Genomic DNA, 15,383 nt, shown 5'->3' on the forward strand with positions numbered 1-15,383 from the left:
AAATATAGAATTATTTAATACTTCATCTGTTCCTATTTATCTGTCTAGGAAGAGAATGTTCATACAAATTAAGGAAAACAATTAATTGTGTTGATTTTCATAAAAGTATTATTTGTTTTTCTATATCACCCTTTAAAATGTATTTTATCTTTCTTCATTTATTGTTTCTGTAAGGGTATTTCTTGGAAAAACACCAATTAATACTCTTTTGAAACTCTAAGGGCTCGTTTGGTGGCCAGGATAGGATAGGATAGGACAGGATAATAATCATATCATGTTGTTATCTACTGTTTGTTGCGTCAGCAGGATAGGATAACACTATCATGTCTCCTATCCTATCCTGTCAATCATGTGTAAAAGTTATCCTGAGGGGGGAGTTAGGATATAACAGGATATGATACCAGTTATATATTTTATTTCAGTATTCTAACTCCAAATTAATTTATTTTAATATTATATAATTTATAATAATATTAATTAATAAATATAAAAATATTAATTTAACTAAATATTGATTTATTAATAATAATAGACTAATTTAATATTTTCATCTCCTATTATTTAAAAATTATTTATCTACTTATATAATAATTTAAATATAAATTATTTTTGAAATAATAATATTTTTTATTTAGTTATTTTTTATTGTTTATCATGTGTCACAACTAAGTGAAAACTATTGATTACAAATATTGATTTTTTAATAGTAATAGATTAATTTTTTATTTTCATCTCTTATTATTTAAAACTATTTATCTACTTATATAATAATTTATAATTTAAATATAAAGTACTTTTGAAATAATAATATTCTTAATTTAATTTAGTTAACTTTTATTGTTAATTATCATGTGTCACAACTAAGTGAAAACCAATTGGTTAACCGCATAATTTTATTTAAAACATAGACTATCTTCAAAACAATAAAATAAGCTAATTAATAAAATTTAAATTAATTTTATTTATTTTAAAATATAGACGCATTCATGAAAGACGCATTCATGAAAATGTAAAGAAATTAAATTTAAAAGAATGATCAATTTTAAATGTATTTTTTATTCAAATATAAATCTGATACATTTTTCCTTATCATATCTTTTCCTTATCATGTGCACCTCAAATATAGGATATGATAAGAGTCTATCCTGCTCTTATCCTATCCTGTTGTTATCCTGTTCACATATTATATCTTATCATATCTTATCCTCACCACCAATCGAAGCCTAAATGTGTGTTTGGATTTCAGTTACTTTCAACATAAAAGTGTTTTCAACTCAATGAAGGAAATTGTTACTTTTACTTTTGGTGTCTTGGAATGTGCGTAAAGTTGGTTTGATGCACTTGAAGTGAAATCTAAACATAGCCTAAATGGATAGATATATATGAACATATTTTTTTCTTTAAAGTGGACAGTTAATAAGGAACGGAAGGAGTATTTAAATTACTAAAAAATAATAAAATATAAATATGACAAAAAACTTATGAAGAAATGCATAGAATGAGAGAGTGACACTTGTCGAAGTTGTCACTTTTTAATTTCAAAAATAATATGTAGTATAAAATAAGATAAGATATGATATGATGTGAATTTTTATTAAATATGATTAGTTAATCATGTAAAAAACCATGTATATCTCTACAAACAATTATAAAAAAGAAAAAAATAATAATTATCACATTGCATAGACTTAAAATCCTTTTTTGCTACATCCGAAAATAATAGACTTAAAATCCTAAATTGAATCTTCATACAAAAAAATAAATTGTAACAAAAAAAGTGCATATTCATTAAATTCAAAAAGAATACAAAAAGATAAATTTTGTAAAAAATTACATATGAAGGAAAAAAGGGTGGGCAACACAAAGACGCAGCCATTGATTGAGAGCATCTGAAGCATTCGAATTGAGAACTTGAATTGGGAACCTGAACCCTAATTTTGCCATTGACTTTGTTCAATATGAGTATGACCCAATTCGCCATGGTACGCTTTTTCGATTCTCTTTCTTCCTCTCAATTTACATGGATTATGCTCTGCTGAATTTTAATTTTTGTGATCCTATGCCCTATTTTTTCTGGGTTTATTTTTTCCTTTTTTATTGTTCTTTTAGTGGTAGTTAAATGCTCTGTTTGATGTAAAGTTTCAATTTTTAGAACCCTAAGCTGAGTTTTAGTCCCAAGCTTGTTCCTTTTTTCATGTTAATTGAAGGATTTTTTAGAGGGTAAATGCTTGAGTGATGAAATTCAATGTTGTGTAAACTTGATATCATGTCTGATGATGATTTTGCTTTGCCTTAGGCCCCGTTTGGAAGAGCTTATCTGATAGCATAAGCGCTTATGCCCGTGTTTTGAGCTTATTTTCCTAAGCTACTCAGGATAGCTTATGAAAAAGAGCTTATGCTTATATATAGCTTATTTTCAATTTATTCCAATAGTTTTTTTAAAATAGCTTATGAATAAGCGCTTATGACCATAACCGCTTAATTAAGTTGTTTTCCCAAACGGGACCTTAGTTTATTTGAACTGGCATGACCCTAAGGAGCATATCTTTTGCCATACTATGTTTTTGTTTTTGAAGTTTCAATTGGTTTTGATACTAATAATGTTTATATATCTTAGGTTGAGGAGTTGGCTTTTCTTGTGAAGGACAATCTTCCTTGCAAGCATCTAGTTCTCACAATGGAGGAAGTCTTAGTTAACTTTCTCGAGGCTGATGACACAAGGTAACATTTATGATGGGGTTTGAATAGTGTTTAGTCCAAAAAATTGCTCTAGACCGTGGAAGTTAGTTAAGGAAACTATTAATGTTGGACTTGTCTCTACTAACATTGGCGTAGATGAAGTTGAACACTCTGTTTCTTGCTCTTTTTCCTTTCTTTCTATTTTTGTATCTTGATTACAAAGGACAATGAGGAGGGATAATTTTAAACAACGGGGTGATGTTTTTCTCCGAGTATCTCTCTTTAATAAACTGAACTTATAAATTTGTGTGTGTACTATGTGTTTACCACCCATGGCCCCTAAAAGAAACGAAAGTAGTTTAATACATTAGAAATTATAAAAATACATTGCAATGTAATATGGTTTCAAAATGAATGTAATGATTTTTTTAATTTAGTTGTGTAAGTTCTTATAAGAAAACAAAAGGGTTCATTTATTATGTGCATAAAAAATCAGCATTTTTAGCATGGCTGTTTGCTTGTTGATTTCAAAACCATATAGTACATCTCTTACCCAGTTTCTCTTGGATTGGAATAGAAATTATCTTTAGTGTAAAAGAATGGGCTTTTGGAAAGCAGCTTTACGTTTGATTGGTCATTTGTAGAATATGATTCTAGCTCGTTTTTGTGGCTGTTTAGCTTATGTATGCTGTGGCAAATAGTTGTTTCCCCCCTCTTAAGTAGAGGTTAAAAGCTTCCTTAGTAGTTGGTACCATATAATATATTTCTTAATACCTATTTCTATTGAACTATAGTTCAGATGGGATCTTGGAATTGGAGCCAATGAACTCTTACAACCGTCTTCTCTTACATCGCCTTGCTGAGATATTTGGGTATTTTTCTTATGAAGTTAATTTTTTCTAGTCAATTTCAAAGGTTCTTTCTGGTTTTCATTTTAAATCTGCATCTAGTTTTCTTTTATTTGATGATTGCATAACTGATGCCAGGTTTGCGCATGAATCTGTTGGTGAAGGAGATGATCGGCATTTGATTCTTGAGAGATGTCCAGATACATCTATGTAAATTAACTTCCCTCTATTATCCCTCCTGGTCCCTTTTATATGAATCATAATTTGGATTACTTTATTTTTTTATTATTTCAGCTATTATTTTAAATGTTTTTTTAATGAAATATCCTTTATATATGGATGGATTGCAGGCCTTCTATCCTTGTCAGTGATATTCTATGGAAATATGATGAACCTCAATCTTTGATGGAGTCACACGACTCGCATCAAATATTAAGGAGAAAAGAAGCCTCTCCAGGTAATACATGCTACTGATTCTTTTATGTCCGTTACCGCGGTACATCATTACAATATTGGGCATACAAGTATAATCCAACATTACAAGAATACATGACACATAACTCATGTGGTAAAGCTTGAATAGAAATAGAATACTGATGTAGAAGTAAATGGAAACTGATTGTTGAGAGGCATATGAGCATCCAGCAAACATAAACATATGAGAGCACTGTATTGGTGAACATTTTGAAGCTACAGCTACACAATTGGATGCCAGAAGTATCCGTTTGAGTGTTGTGTTCCTTTGAATGAGTGTTTTGTTTGCAGATCTGTTCATGGAAAGCAGTACCATTGCATAGACCTTTAGTTTTTTTAACAATGTAGATATTTGCACTGTTTTCTGTGCCTTAACTTGTGTTATATTTTTTAGTTTCACAGACAAACGCAGCATCCATTCAACAGTCGCTGGAGGAAAGAAAAGCAGCTTATTTTGCTGCTCGTGAGCGGATTTTTTCTCTGAGTTTGGAAGAGGGGAAAGAGCCTGGTGAGCAAAAGCCACGAACTGTGCCTGTGGTTGCCCGCCGTATGATTGCGCATGCATTAGGTCAAAGGATCCATACGAGGAATCAGAATGACTTGGTTAGTGATAGTATGAAGGATAAAGTGCTCACAGATGAATTAAATGGTCAAGATAAGACTAGTGAGAAGTCTAATCTCATGAAGGATTCTGAAGAGTCCTTACACCTGAGAAGAAACTCAAATAGCAAAATAAGAAACACAGGCAGTTCTAATGCTGGCTCGCACCATAAAAGGAATGATCAAACACCTGTTGAGAAACATTTGCCACAATTCTCTCCAAATAGAAAACAAGGGCAAAGTGTGAGTAAAGAGGACATGAAAAAGGAGAACTTAGGAGCTGCGAAGAGAATGTTTGCTCATGCTTTGGGAGTACACTCTGGAAAGGATGGTTCTGTTGCTAGAAATAGAAATGGAGAAATTAATAAGAATTAGAACAGAAGGTTCTTAAATCTTGAAACAAGAATCGTATTCTGTTGTTCCAAAGGGACCTTGGCAGGTGCTCCCCAGATTCCAATCACAGTATGGAGATGAGTAAGAAGCGTGTTGTACTCAAATTCTGAACAATAATCTCAGGAGGTTCATGCAAATCGCTTAGTTCTTCCTTGATTGTGCTGGAGTAACTTGAAGCAGTCTAGTGTCGAAACGCGAAAGACATCCTGAAAGAACTATCTAGGATCTTGTTTGACCTCTTTCGGCATATGGAGGAAGCTGAGTGAATAGGTAATGGTGTTATGGCCCGTTATCCATGTAAGATATGCAGTTCCAATTACTTTCTTGTCTGTTTATTTTGTTCAGTGAAAGTATACATTATGGTTGTTCCCAGGACCAGGGATACATGATTTCACTATCCTGGAAAGTGTTATGTATAATAGGGCGAGTTTGTTTGAAGTTATAGGATCATATTCCCAGGAACGATATTTATTCCAAGTAATCTCATTGCCAAGAATGTCATTCCGGGGTAAAATGAAAAATCTGTTTGGCTTTTGTTTATTATTCCTGGGAAGAGTTTATCGTGTTTTGAAATTTCCAGGTTTCTCCTTGTTTCTCTTCTGCTTCTAAGTTGGCATTTACGTTATTTGTTACAGAATTTTAGAGGTAATGAAATTATGTATTTTTGCTGTATGTAACTCGAGATGTTCATGGAACATACAATCAAATCAGCATTGACAAAAGATGTAACAAGGAATAACACGAGTATAAAAACATAAGGAAGGATATACAAGCGTGATTTTCTATTACATGAGCTGCTTATGGATTATTCTATGTTGCATTTTGAGCACATAAAAATAGTGTTTAACAACTACCATTATGGATACCATGAGATACTGTGGAAGCAAGAGTGTGCACTGTGCAGTGACAACATTGGTGATGGCAGCGGTTCTGCTACATCATTATTTAAATTTATATAAAGTCTAACATCTAAGTAAAAAACTGCTTTCCTCATGAAAAAGTCATTTACAATGTGTTAGCTCGAGTTTTCACCAAGGGCGAAAAGCCAAATGGGAGGCCAACGTCGAGAAAATGGTGACATTTATGGCCAATACCAGCTTCAGAAATAGCCAAGTGTGAAATAGTGACATTCTCGACAAGCGCATATCGATTGAAGCTAAGATTCGCCACCAACTGAGCAAACCGGATTTCAAGACAAAGCCACTTAGAAGAAGCAATTCGACTAGCGGTTACCACCACCAACCGGCTTCAGAACGTGGGCTTATCATCAGAACGTGGGTTTGTGGTGAACGTGGGAAACAACAGCGTGAGCGGGAAGCTTGGGCAGATCGTGGGTAGCTTCGACAACACCAGCAGTTGAATCAAGAAAGCCTATAAATAGGAGAATCAGACAAAGAGAAAGGCTTCGCAATTTTCACAACTCACAAACACTCAAAAAGCTCCAATGTCCGAATCAATGAGACTCCATGGGCCACAAGAGTTTGCCACTGAGTATGTAGTTGTTTGAACCAGCCTTTAAATTTCGACGCAATGTTTCATCTTGTAATCAAAGCTTTGTACCTTTTGTCTGAATCAATGAAGTTTATTTCTCAATTAATTACTTTCGTTTTCCTGCACTTTTGCTTGCAACGTTTCCTTTAAGCAATTCTGCCCCTAAATCTTGTTTTTCGTTTGTAATTTCAACTTCTTATAGCGTTTTCACTAAAAGAACTTCACAATCGCTCTTTTATTTGTTTACCAAATTCACCCGTAAACACAATGTTATTTATATAAAAACCATATTATCTTAAAGAATTTGGTTATTTAGTGTTTGATTTAGTTCTCTAGTTTTTCGCACACCCATACAAAGGAGGACAATTATTATATAATTTAGTCCTCCATCTATTTCTTTTGAATTATTAATTTTAAAAATATTCTTATTTATTTTCCATTTTAGAATAACATTACAATTACGGCAATTAGGAAGTACAAATTTCAAATCCAAATACCGTACAATAATTATGATAAGCCTGATGTTAATGTAGATGTTCAAATAAAGAGGTCAACCGTATTAAAGAGAATTAGGATTATTAAATATGATACAATGTTTAAATTAGGCTTAAATGCATTTGTTGCCCCTGATGTATCGCCAATGTGCAAAAGACAACCCGACTCTTTTTTTGTCGACGTTTGTACCCTCAATGTTTTGAGAAAGTATAGCGAATGCCCCTCCGTCAGATTGACGTTAAAAAACTAACGGAGGGGCTGACGTGAATTTTCTTTTTTTATTTTTCTTTTATTTCCTCAGATGCCACGTCATTAAATGAAAATAAAAACCTTGAAAATGTGTAGGAGAGGTTCGAACCCAGGACCTCATAGTGGCAAAACACACACATTACCAATTGAGCTACATGGACAACTAATATATTTGACAAGAGAATTTTATTTATTTCATATATCTTCTTCATCTTCTTCCTCATCATTCATCTTCTTCCCTTACCAATCCCTAACCCCAACGGCCCAACCCAGATTGAACCTCCTTCCTCCGCAGCCCCACCAGCCACCGTCGTCGCCACTATCCCGGCACGACGACACCATGGTGGCGAACACCCTTCACGCCCCAACGATTTCCCTAACACTGTTTAGTGGTGCTACAATCCATCCCGATTGGGGACTCCCTAATGGAAAAGGCACTTTCAAGCTGACCTAACAATGGCTTCTTAGCATCCAATGATGACAAAATCTGAGAACTACCCTTCTTCCAATAAACACTACCATGCTGTTGTCCACTCCCAAAAACACCTGCAACCTTGGAAAAATCGAAATTTGATTTTGAAAGCTTCTGAAAGATGAGGTCAAGAGCTTCTACCCACATCAATATGGGTGAAACGATTCTGCCATTTCCAGAAGGATCTCTGCACACCCTATCTTTGGTTTTGTAATGGGGCAAGTCAGAATCGAAGTGCACAAGCTCAGATGCAACAATGGTGAGGTTAGAGTTTGATTGGTAAGGGAAGAAGAAAGAAGATGAAGAAGATATATGAAATAAATAAAATCCGGTTGTTAAATTAAACAATTCTCCATGTAGCTCAACTGGTAATGTGTGTGTTTTGCCACTACGAGGTCCTGGGTTTGAACCTCTCCTACAAATTTTCAAGGTTTTTATTTTCATTTAATGACGTGGCATCTGAGGAAATAAAAGAAAAATAAAAAAAGAAAATCCACGTCAGCCCCTCCGTTAGTTTTTTAACATCAATCTGACGGAGGGGCATTCGCTATACTTTCTCAAAACATTGAGGGTACAAACGTCGACAAAAAAAGAGTCGGGTTGTCTTTTGCACATTAGCGATACATCAGGGGCAACAAATGCATTTAAGCCTTTAAATTATGTGATAAATCTGTTATAATTGATTATATCTCGATCACTTTAGTTTAAAGAGAATGGAATATATATTGCAGGGAGTGTCAAGACTTGATTGATTAATTAATTAATTTCAAGGAAGTGTGAACTTGAAATATATTCATACAGGCTCTACTTGTGCGTGATAATAGCATAACAAAGGTGGGAGGATCAAGTGCTGGGTTATAACGGAAGGTTTCCTTGTTACAGGGTATTAGATCAAGTTTATTTTTTTTCATTTTGTTGTGATTACGTCCTATATATTCATAATTGCGTATTTAGTTCTAGTTTTGATTGCATAGGAATAAATCCATCACTTGGGAGTGGAGAAGAAAAAGAATGGAGTTTTTGCCAGAAGAATGCATTGCTGCCATACTGTCTCGCACCACTCCGGTGGATGTCGCCAGACTCTCCGTCGTTTCAAAGACCTTCTGTTCTGCTGCTAATTCTGATGTTGTCTGGAAACATTTTCTCCCTTCCGAATTCAAATCCATCGTTTCCCAGTCTCCTTCTCTTGCCAATGCTCCTTCAAAGAAAGCTCTCTATCTAGCTCTCTCTGATCATCCTATCATTATTTACGAGGGTAAAAAGGTACATACACTCATCAGATCTTTATTTCGCATATCTTAATCTTAACATTATAGTCTTAATTCGAGCGTTTTCTGATTAAAGTATGAAGTGCAGAGCTTACAGTTGGACAAAAAGAGTGGGAAGAAGTGTTACATGCTTGGTGTCAGAGATCTTTTTATTGCTTCGGGTGACGATGAGCGTTACTGGTGCTACTGGAAAAACTTTAAAGGGTCCAGGTTAGTTAACTCTTAAGTTTTGTATATTTTTTTCTTTACTTCAGTTTGGCTTGCCATCTTTACATCTCACCTTATCCAAACCCAACCTCCTCCACCATTTCTTCTTATGCTTCCCCAACCTTAAACCCTAACACTAACTCAATCCTTAAGTTGTCACACCATCTTCTCCTTAAACCCTAACACTAACTCAATACTTAAGTTGTCACACCATCTTCTCCCCTCACATTCTCAATCGCTTTCTTCTTTCTCCTTCCCTCTGTGTAGACAAACTCTTGAACTTAGCTTTGGTTACGAAATATCTATAATCGTTTTTGAAAAATAATACTGGTGGCCACTTTAGGTACGGTCATCACAATACACTTGTACGAGTAGTCATTATAGGAAGCAATGAATCACTTCGAACATTTTGTTTTCCATGTATATATCTTATCTTTGCAACTTTTGCAAAACTTTTGATGAGCAGGTTTCCAGAAGTTGCTAAGCTTCGGTATGTGTGGTGGCTTGGAATTCGTGGGATGATAAACACCCATTTCTTGTCCCCAAATACTCAGTATGGAGCTTTTCTTGTGTTCAAGATTAAACATTATTCCTATGAATTTCGTGATTATCCGGTGGAATTATCATTAAAGAATGTATGTAGTGGCCAAAGCATGACAAAAAATGTTTGTTTATGGGATCCGTACTTGGACGGCAGGCGGCCGCACTACAGAGTAGAGGGATTGCAATGTCCGAGTGTGAGAAGCGATGGTTGGTTGGAGATTGAGATGGGGGAGTTCTTCAATTCAGGCCTAGAAGATGAAGATTTGCAGATGAGTGTTACAGAGATGCAAGATTATAAGAGCGGTCTCATTCTTGAAGGAATAGAAGTTAGACCTAAGAAACACAATTAAGCAATCAAATTTATTTATTTAATTTAATCACCCAACAAGGCTTGGATCAGATTTGATGCTAGCTTCCATGTGATGTGTTCTTATTCTTGTCCCAAACGGTAGCTCTCTTTGTAAAAGTATATGCATTCTTTTTTATAAGCAAATAGAGGAATCGAACCTAGGCACTTCAGGTAATAGAGCTATACAGAAACCACTATGCCAAGCAGCTGATTTGTAAAAGTATATGCATAAGCTATATTGCTAATCATAATGTTTACTAGGATAGTATCCCGTTTCCGTGCGATGCACGGACGAGCGATTATTAACTTTGTCAATACATAGGTGACAATACACTGATTATTAACTCACATGTCAATAATTTGTAATCTTTTCACATATATAAAATCAACAAAATTATTATTAACTTTGTCAATACATAGGTGACAATACACTGATTATTAACTTTAATATGTATAACAAAGTTGTATTTTGCTTTTTTCCAAATTTTCAATATAATAATAATACAATAATAATGTTACAGTATTTATTGGAAATGCACAAATGCTAAAATTATAAAGTCAAGACATATTTTAATGAAACACAAACATAATTAAACTATTTATAATAGTAAGATAATTAATTACCTTGATAAAAACTTTATCAATCAACTTACATATTGGCATTATGCTCCACCATATCATACTTCAATAATAACTAAGTATATAATAGAAATATCACATCCATTTATCAACGGATTACAACAATTATAGAAAAAAGTAGTCACCAAAATAACTCATTCTTCAATCCGTATCTAAAAAGAACAAATATGGAGCAATCATATAATTGCTCTCAACATTAAACAACATGCAAAGTCACAACAAATTCAAGTACCACATGCATGCATAGCAAACCTTGGATAGTATTAACAATAAATACATTCAAGCAAACATGTAAACACACAAGTGCCACAATTCAAGGAAAGGTCTAAGTGATAGACAAATATTCATCTAACATACATGCCACTAAAATTTCAGGTTGATTGATCTCTAAAACTTAGAGCACTGCAAGACTTTCCCCACAAGAGAAAAGCACAATCTTAAAGTTTAAGCTTTTAAGGATGACTAATATCTAAAACTTACAAGTTAGCAAGACAATGGGGAAAAATAAACTCTTCTATTTTCCATCAGACGAAATTGAAATTCTCCTTAAGCTATGTTTGAGACAAATTTGGCATCAATGTTGGGATGTATTTGAATTATACAAATACATTTTACAACTGTATTTTCCAGAAGCGAGTTCTCTTCCTTGGTTCTCATGTTTCTTCTTTTCACCACTTTTATTGAATCTTCGGGGCATCTCTAAAATATGTCACCTCACATCATATATAGGACAACCATATTTGAATTAAAAAATCTCAGTAAACATAACTTAAGTCTAGACCATAGCTTCTCTGCAGTCAACGACAAAGGAGAGTTAGGAAATAAATGCATATTACGTGTTAAATAAAATAAAAGCAATAATCTAGTAAGTTACGAATTACAAAACCAGTATGCCTAAGGTGTAGACAACACTCAAATAGATGCATTATGAGCCAAAAATGTACTCCATTGAAAGCTGAAATTCCAAGGGGGAAAAAAAACTATTCTTGTACTTAAATAGCCTCAATTTTTTTTTATCAAAATCAAAACATGTATGCAAAAAATTTGAACCTTTTTCGTCAACTAATGGTTTCGCTTCAAGTTGATACATTCAGGGCTACTTAAGGTTTCACTTCAAGTTGATGCTAAATGTCTTGACTCTTGACCTTGTAACATTCAGGACTACTTAATTTCTCATTGATTTTCCCTCTTCTAACCTGAATAACAATAATCAAGGATGTTAGTTACTCCACATTAATTTATCTGATCAAAGAAGCAAGAAAATTAGCTAAAGTCATTGAGTTTATTCATATTTGATGAATTTTTTTTTTTTTAAATGTTGGATATGAAAATTTTCTGTCTTGGCTTTAAGGGGATTTATGAAAGATATTATTTCTGCTAAACTGTGATTATTAGATTGACTACTTCTGGCTCTGACATGAACCACTTCCTTTACTTTCTCCACTTGCTTTAAGTTCTGAATTAAGTATATCACATTGGAAGTCAAAGGCTTATCATAGGGATTGTGTAATCAAGCATTCTTACTTTACGATACCCTTGACTTAATTCCCAGTAAAGTTTTGTCCATTCTAACAACTCAAGCCTCCTGATACATAGGATTGTAAGAATAAACTGAAAGTGAAAAAAATGGACATGGAGGGATTGAGAATTTGAGTAACTATGGTTTGACACCAAGAAGTAAACATATCAACATTAGCAATCACTGTCTTTTGTCTAGAGATTACGGATATGCTTCTTTCAATGCATGACCAGCCAAGAAGAGTGTATCAAAAGAGACCCTGTCGAGGTCTAGAGGCAACATAACGAAGTTCCAACTACTTCATAAATAGCAACCTGAGTAAATTTAAATAACACATCATCTAGCAACTAAAGAAAGAGAGGAGCATTACAGAGAGAAAAGCAAGAAAAATGGGAGAAAAAACTCAAGAACCCAATGCACACGCCCAAGTTATTAAATCTTGACAAACAAAACCAATTAAGGTTCTCCCTTACATAAAATTTTAACTCAAGTGAAAGAGGATTGCAATAATTATGTCAAAGAAAAATGAATTCTGATAACACGTAAGATATTTATAACTTTTTTTTGGAAAGCCAAGCATACTAATGGGGGACAGGGGTACCCAACCCCATCAGCCTTGAGGCACAAAAAATAGTCCCTGACAAGAAGCAAGTAGCTAGATTCCAAAATAACAAAGAGAATTATTATCTTAAATGATGTTATGAAAATCATCCAAGGAAATTAGTATTTAAAGTTAAAAAAATACACACAGAGACACAACCAACTTACATTTAACTTCTCCCCTTCAGCAATCAACTGCTGCTGCAGCATATTTATTTGCTCCATTTGAGAAGTACATGTCTCCTGTAAATAAAGGAATAAAGACACTGTCATATAAATTTAATGAACAGAGAGTGCAAATTTAATCACTAAAAGGATGCACAACATACCTCAAGAGCATTAGTTTTAGTTGTCAAGGTATCCAAGATTTCTTTGTATATTCTTTTTATTTTGCTACTTCTCCAGTTATAGAATGTACTTGGCCTGTTGATGATCACGATCATCTCTAATTTGCTTTAATTCTTCTCTGAGGCATTTGAGATCATTTGCTAAAATTTCATTTTGCTTAGTAGCCTCATCTTGTGAAGCCTGTGAAGAAAAATAGGGAGATGGAACCAAACAACACAAAAAGAAAACTGTTAAGATTCTAGAAATGATAAAATGGAAGTCACTATTAAAAATAAGCACAATGAACAAAGCTCCAAGTCCAAATTATTTGGTTTCTCTGCTCTTCACACGAAGGTTATATATGACATGTTAAAAATTGCATAAGTTAAAATTCAGGTGCTTGCATGAAGAAGGACGTTAGTGCAATCAAAAGAACTTTAAGGCAAGTACGTAATACCAAGCTCAACTAATCTATTATCACTCCATGACAAAGCCAAAACTTTCCAACTTGTTCACCGGCATTTCACTTAATTGAAATATTTCAAAATCATCAATGGGAAAAATTAAGAATTAAGAATTAAATCTCTTATGTGACATTAACAATATATCGTGAAAGAGAAAACTCAACAACATTAATCAAATATTACACTAATCAACTTACCTTAAGAGATGACAACTGCTCCTGCAATGCCTTATTGTGCCCTCTTACATTGCTAAGGTTCTCAACAATAGTTGATTTCTCTGTTTCTAGTCGTTTATGTGCCTCATTAGTTGTTTCAAGATCTGACTGAAGGCGACTATTGTACTGTTGTAGACTCATATTCTCTTGTGATCGCTTGTACAGGTCTCATTTGAAATAGCCTGCAAAAATCAACAATTTCAATAGGACAAGAGTAATTAAGTGAGGCAATAAGCAGAAATAAAACAACTGAAATACCTGAATAATAATCAGAGGGCAATAACTCTTGTCGGAATTGGGGGCTTCCATATTTTTAACTGGTAACTATAAATTTTCCTAATTAGAACATAGCGTTACCTTCTTCTCAACAGCTTATTTCTCATACCGAACTTTGTCAAGCTCAGTTGAAAGTGAAGCTTGCATCTTCTTAGCTTCACTTTGGCATCCTTTTCTTTTCTATAACAATCAATAGCTTCCTGGCTGCCAAACCACAACAAATGGATCATCAAGCAAAAGAAATGGATATCACTCAGTATGTCCAATCACAATGCTGCAACAAAAAAACCTTACCAATTTATCTCGTTCTTCCTTTGTAATTCTCTCTTCTAAAGAGGAAATCATCATCCTCAAATTTGATATAACCTCATTCAACTCTCCCATCTTCATTTTCATCTCATTTTCTGAGAAAACACAAAGGAGTGAACATTGAATAAATGTTATCATCACATGGATTTTTAAAATCACAACCAGGGACTTGACAATTAAAGCCTAAAATCAGAAGTTTAAAAACATCATAAAAAACAAACAACAAACGGACTTCATAAAACAAAAAAGCCAACGGATTTAAATAAAACAATGAAATTAGGTTGAGTGCTTGAACACTACCTCCATAGAAGAACCATCGCGTGCAGTAAGTGTAACAATGTGATACATCAGTTGCTGCATTCACGTTTCACAGCCAAGATCAATGAAGCAACCAAGAGAAGAATGAAGAGATAAACCATGAGAACACTGCATGAACACACACTCTAGAAAAGCAAAGGAGTATTTATAGGAGTAGGAATGAAAGAAAGCCATTACTCTATAACCTGTAGGACATCAATTGAATATTAGTAGGTAAACTATTTGTAGGATCAATTGAGTAGTGGGGTTTCAATGAAAGAGTGAAGAATTGGATAAACGAAACTCAGCTGTTGGTACACCATTAGAGCCACGAATCCGCAATGGATGATGAAATCGGGGAAGAGGAGCTTAAGGTACAAAAATGCCGTGTATCTTGCGTCATTGAAATAGTAACTTTGGACAAAAAAACAAAACAAGGCCCACAATGTCATGTGTCATAGGTGAGGAGTGAAAACCAACCGTTGGATTAGAAATTGAATTGAATGGCCAGGGTTTAAGGTTTTTTAGGAATAGTAACCTGAGGTTTTGCCTTAAGTAATAGTAGATGTATCCTGGATAATTTTGTGTTTTGGATATTATAAATATTTAAAATTAAATATAAATTTAGAATAAAGTAATCTTTCAATATAATTAATTTATTTTTTGAGA

At 33.8% G+C, this 15,383-nt stretch overlaps 2 protein-coding genes and 1 long non-coding RNA gene across 8 annotated transcripts; 2 read left to right on the top strand and 1 right to left on the bottom strand.

The window, feature by feature from the left end:
* The first annotated feature begins 1,825 nt into the window (after nt 1-1,825).
* Nucleotides 1,826-5,537, top strand: LOC130719678 (uncharacterized). Of its 2 annotated transcripts, none has more exons than XM_057570289.1 (6): nt 1,826-1,982; nt 2,618-2,721; nt 3,474-3,551; nt 3,666-3,737; nt 3,878-3,984; nt 4,396-5,537. In XM_057570289.1, exons 1-6 carry the CDS (start codon nt 1,959-1,961, stop codon nt 4,974-4,976), a joined length of 966 nt encoding a protein of 321 aa, XP_057426272.1. In that variant the 5' UTR covers nt 1,826-1,958; the 3' UTR covers nt 4,977-5,537. The 2 variants fall into 2 exon arrangements, with proteins under 2 accessions (XP_057426272.1, XP_057426273.1); XM_057570290.1 differs by having other exon boundaries at nt 3,479-3,551.
* Nucleotides 5,538-7,419: 1,882 nt separating this feature from the next.
* On the top strand, nt 7,420-10,239 carry LOC130719680 (F-box protein PP2-B11-like). Its single transcript, XM_057570291.1, has 5 exons — nt 7,420-7,965; nt 8,433-8,584; nt 8,676-8,964; nt 9,058-9,179; nt 9,643-10,239. The coding sequence occupies exons 3-5, from the start codon at nt 8,713-8,715 to the stop codon at nt 10,067-10,069; spliced, it is 801 nt and encodes a 266-aa protein (XP_057426274.1). The 5' UTR covers nt 7,420-7,965; nt 8,433-8,584; nt 8,676-8,712; the 3' UTR covers nt 10,070-10,239.
* Nucleotides 10,240-10,995: 756 nt separating this feature from the next.
* Nucleotides 10,996-15,217, bottom strand: LOC130716768 (uncharacterized). 5 transcript variants are annotated; one of them, XR_009012149.1, is made up of 7 exons: nt 14,718-15,217; nt 14,403-14,512; nt 14,091-14,312; nt 13,815-14,014; nt 13,156-13,354; nt 11,758-11,903; nt 10,996-11,498 (listed from the first exon to the last, which is right to left on the bottom strand). It is a non-coding gene; the product is annotated as an uncharacterized LOC130716768 (long non-coding RNA). The 5 variants fall into 5 exon arrangements; XR_009012152.1 differs by having other exon boundaries at nt 10,996-11,903; nt 14,718-14,771; nt 14,913-15,215; XR_009012148.1 differs by having other exon boundaries at nt 10,996-11,903; nt 14,718-15,213.
* Nucleotides 15,218-15,383: the final 166 nt, after the last annotated feature.

Source organism: Lotus japonicus, chromosome 5 (assembly GCF_012489685.1).
Source record: "Lotus japonicus ecotype B-129 chromosome 5, LjGifu_v1.2".
NCBI lineage: Eukaryota > Viridiplantae > Streptophyta > Magnoliopsida > Fabales > Fabaceae > Lotus > Lotus japonicus.

What these genes read in the sequence shown, in the direction of transcription:
- LOC130719678 (XM_057570289.1), top strand. Translation starts at nt 1,959, where the DNA reads ATGAGTATGACCCAATTCGCCATG. An exon ending in GTATGACCCAATTCGCCATG is followed by an intron (nt 1,983 to 2,617) that starts GTACGCTTTTTC and finishes TATATATCTTAG; the next exon opens with GTTGAGGAGTTGGCTTTTCT. An exon ending in GAGAAAAGAAGCCTCTCCAG is followed by an intron (nt 3,985 to 4,395) that starts GTAATACATGCT and finishes TATATTTTTTAG; the next exon opens with TTTCACAGACAAACGCAGCA.
- LOC130719680 (XM_057570291.1), top strand. Translation starts at nt 8,713, where the DNA reads ATGGAGTTTTTGCCAGAAGAATGCATTGCTGCCATACTGTCTCGCACC. An exon ending in TTATTTACGAGGGTAAAAAG is followed by an intron (nt 8,965 to 9,057) that starts GTACATACACTC and finishes TATGAAGTGCAG; the next exon opens with AGCTTACAGTTGGACAAAAA. An exon ending in AAAAACTTTAAAGGGTCCAG is followed by an intron (nt 9,180 to 9,642) that starts GTTAGTTAACTC and finishes TTTGATGAGCAG; the next exon opens with GTTTCCAGAAGTTGCTAAGC.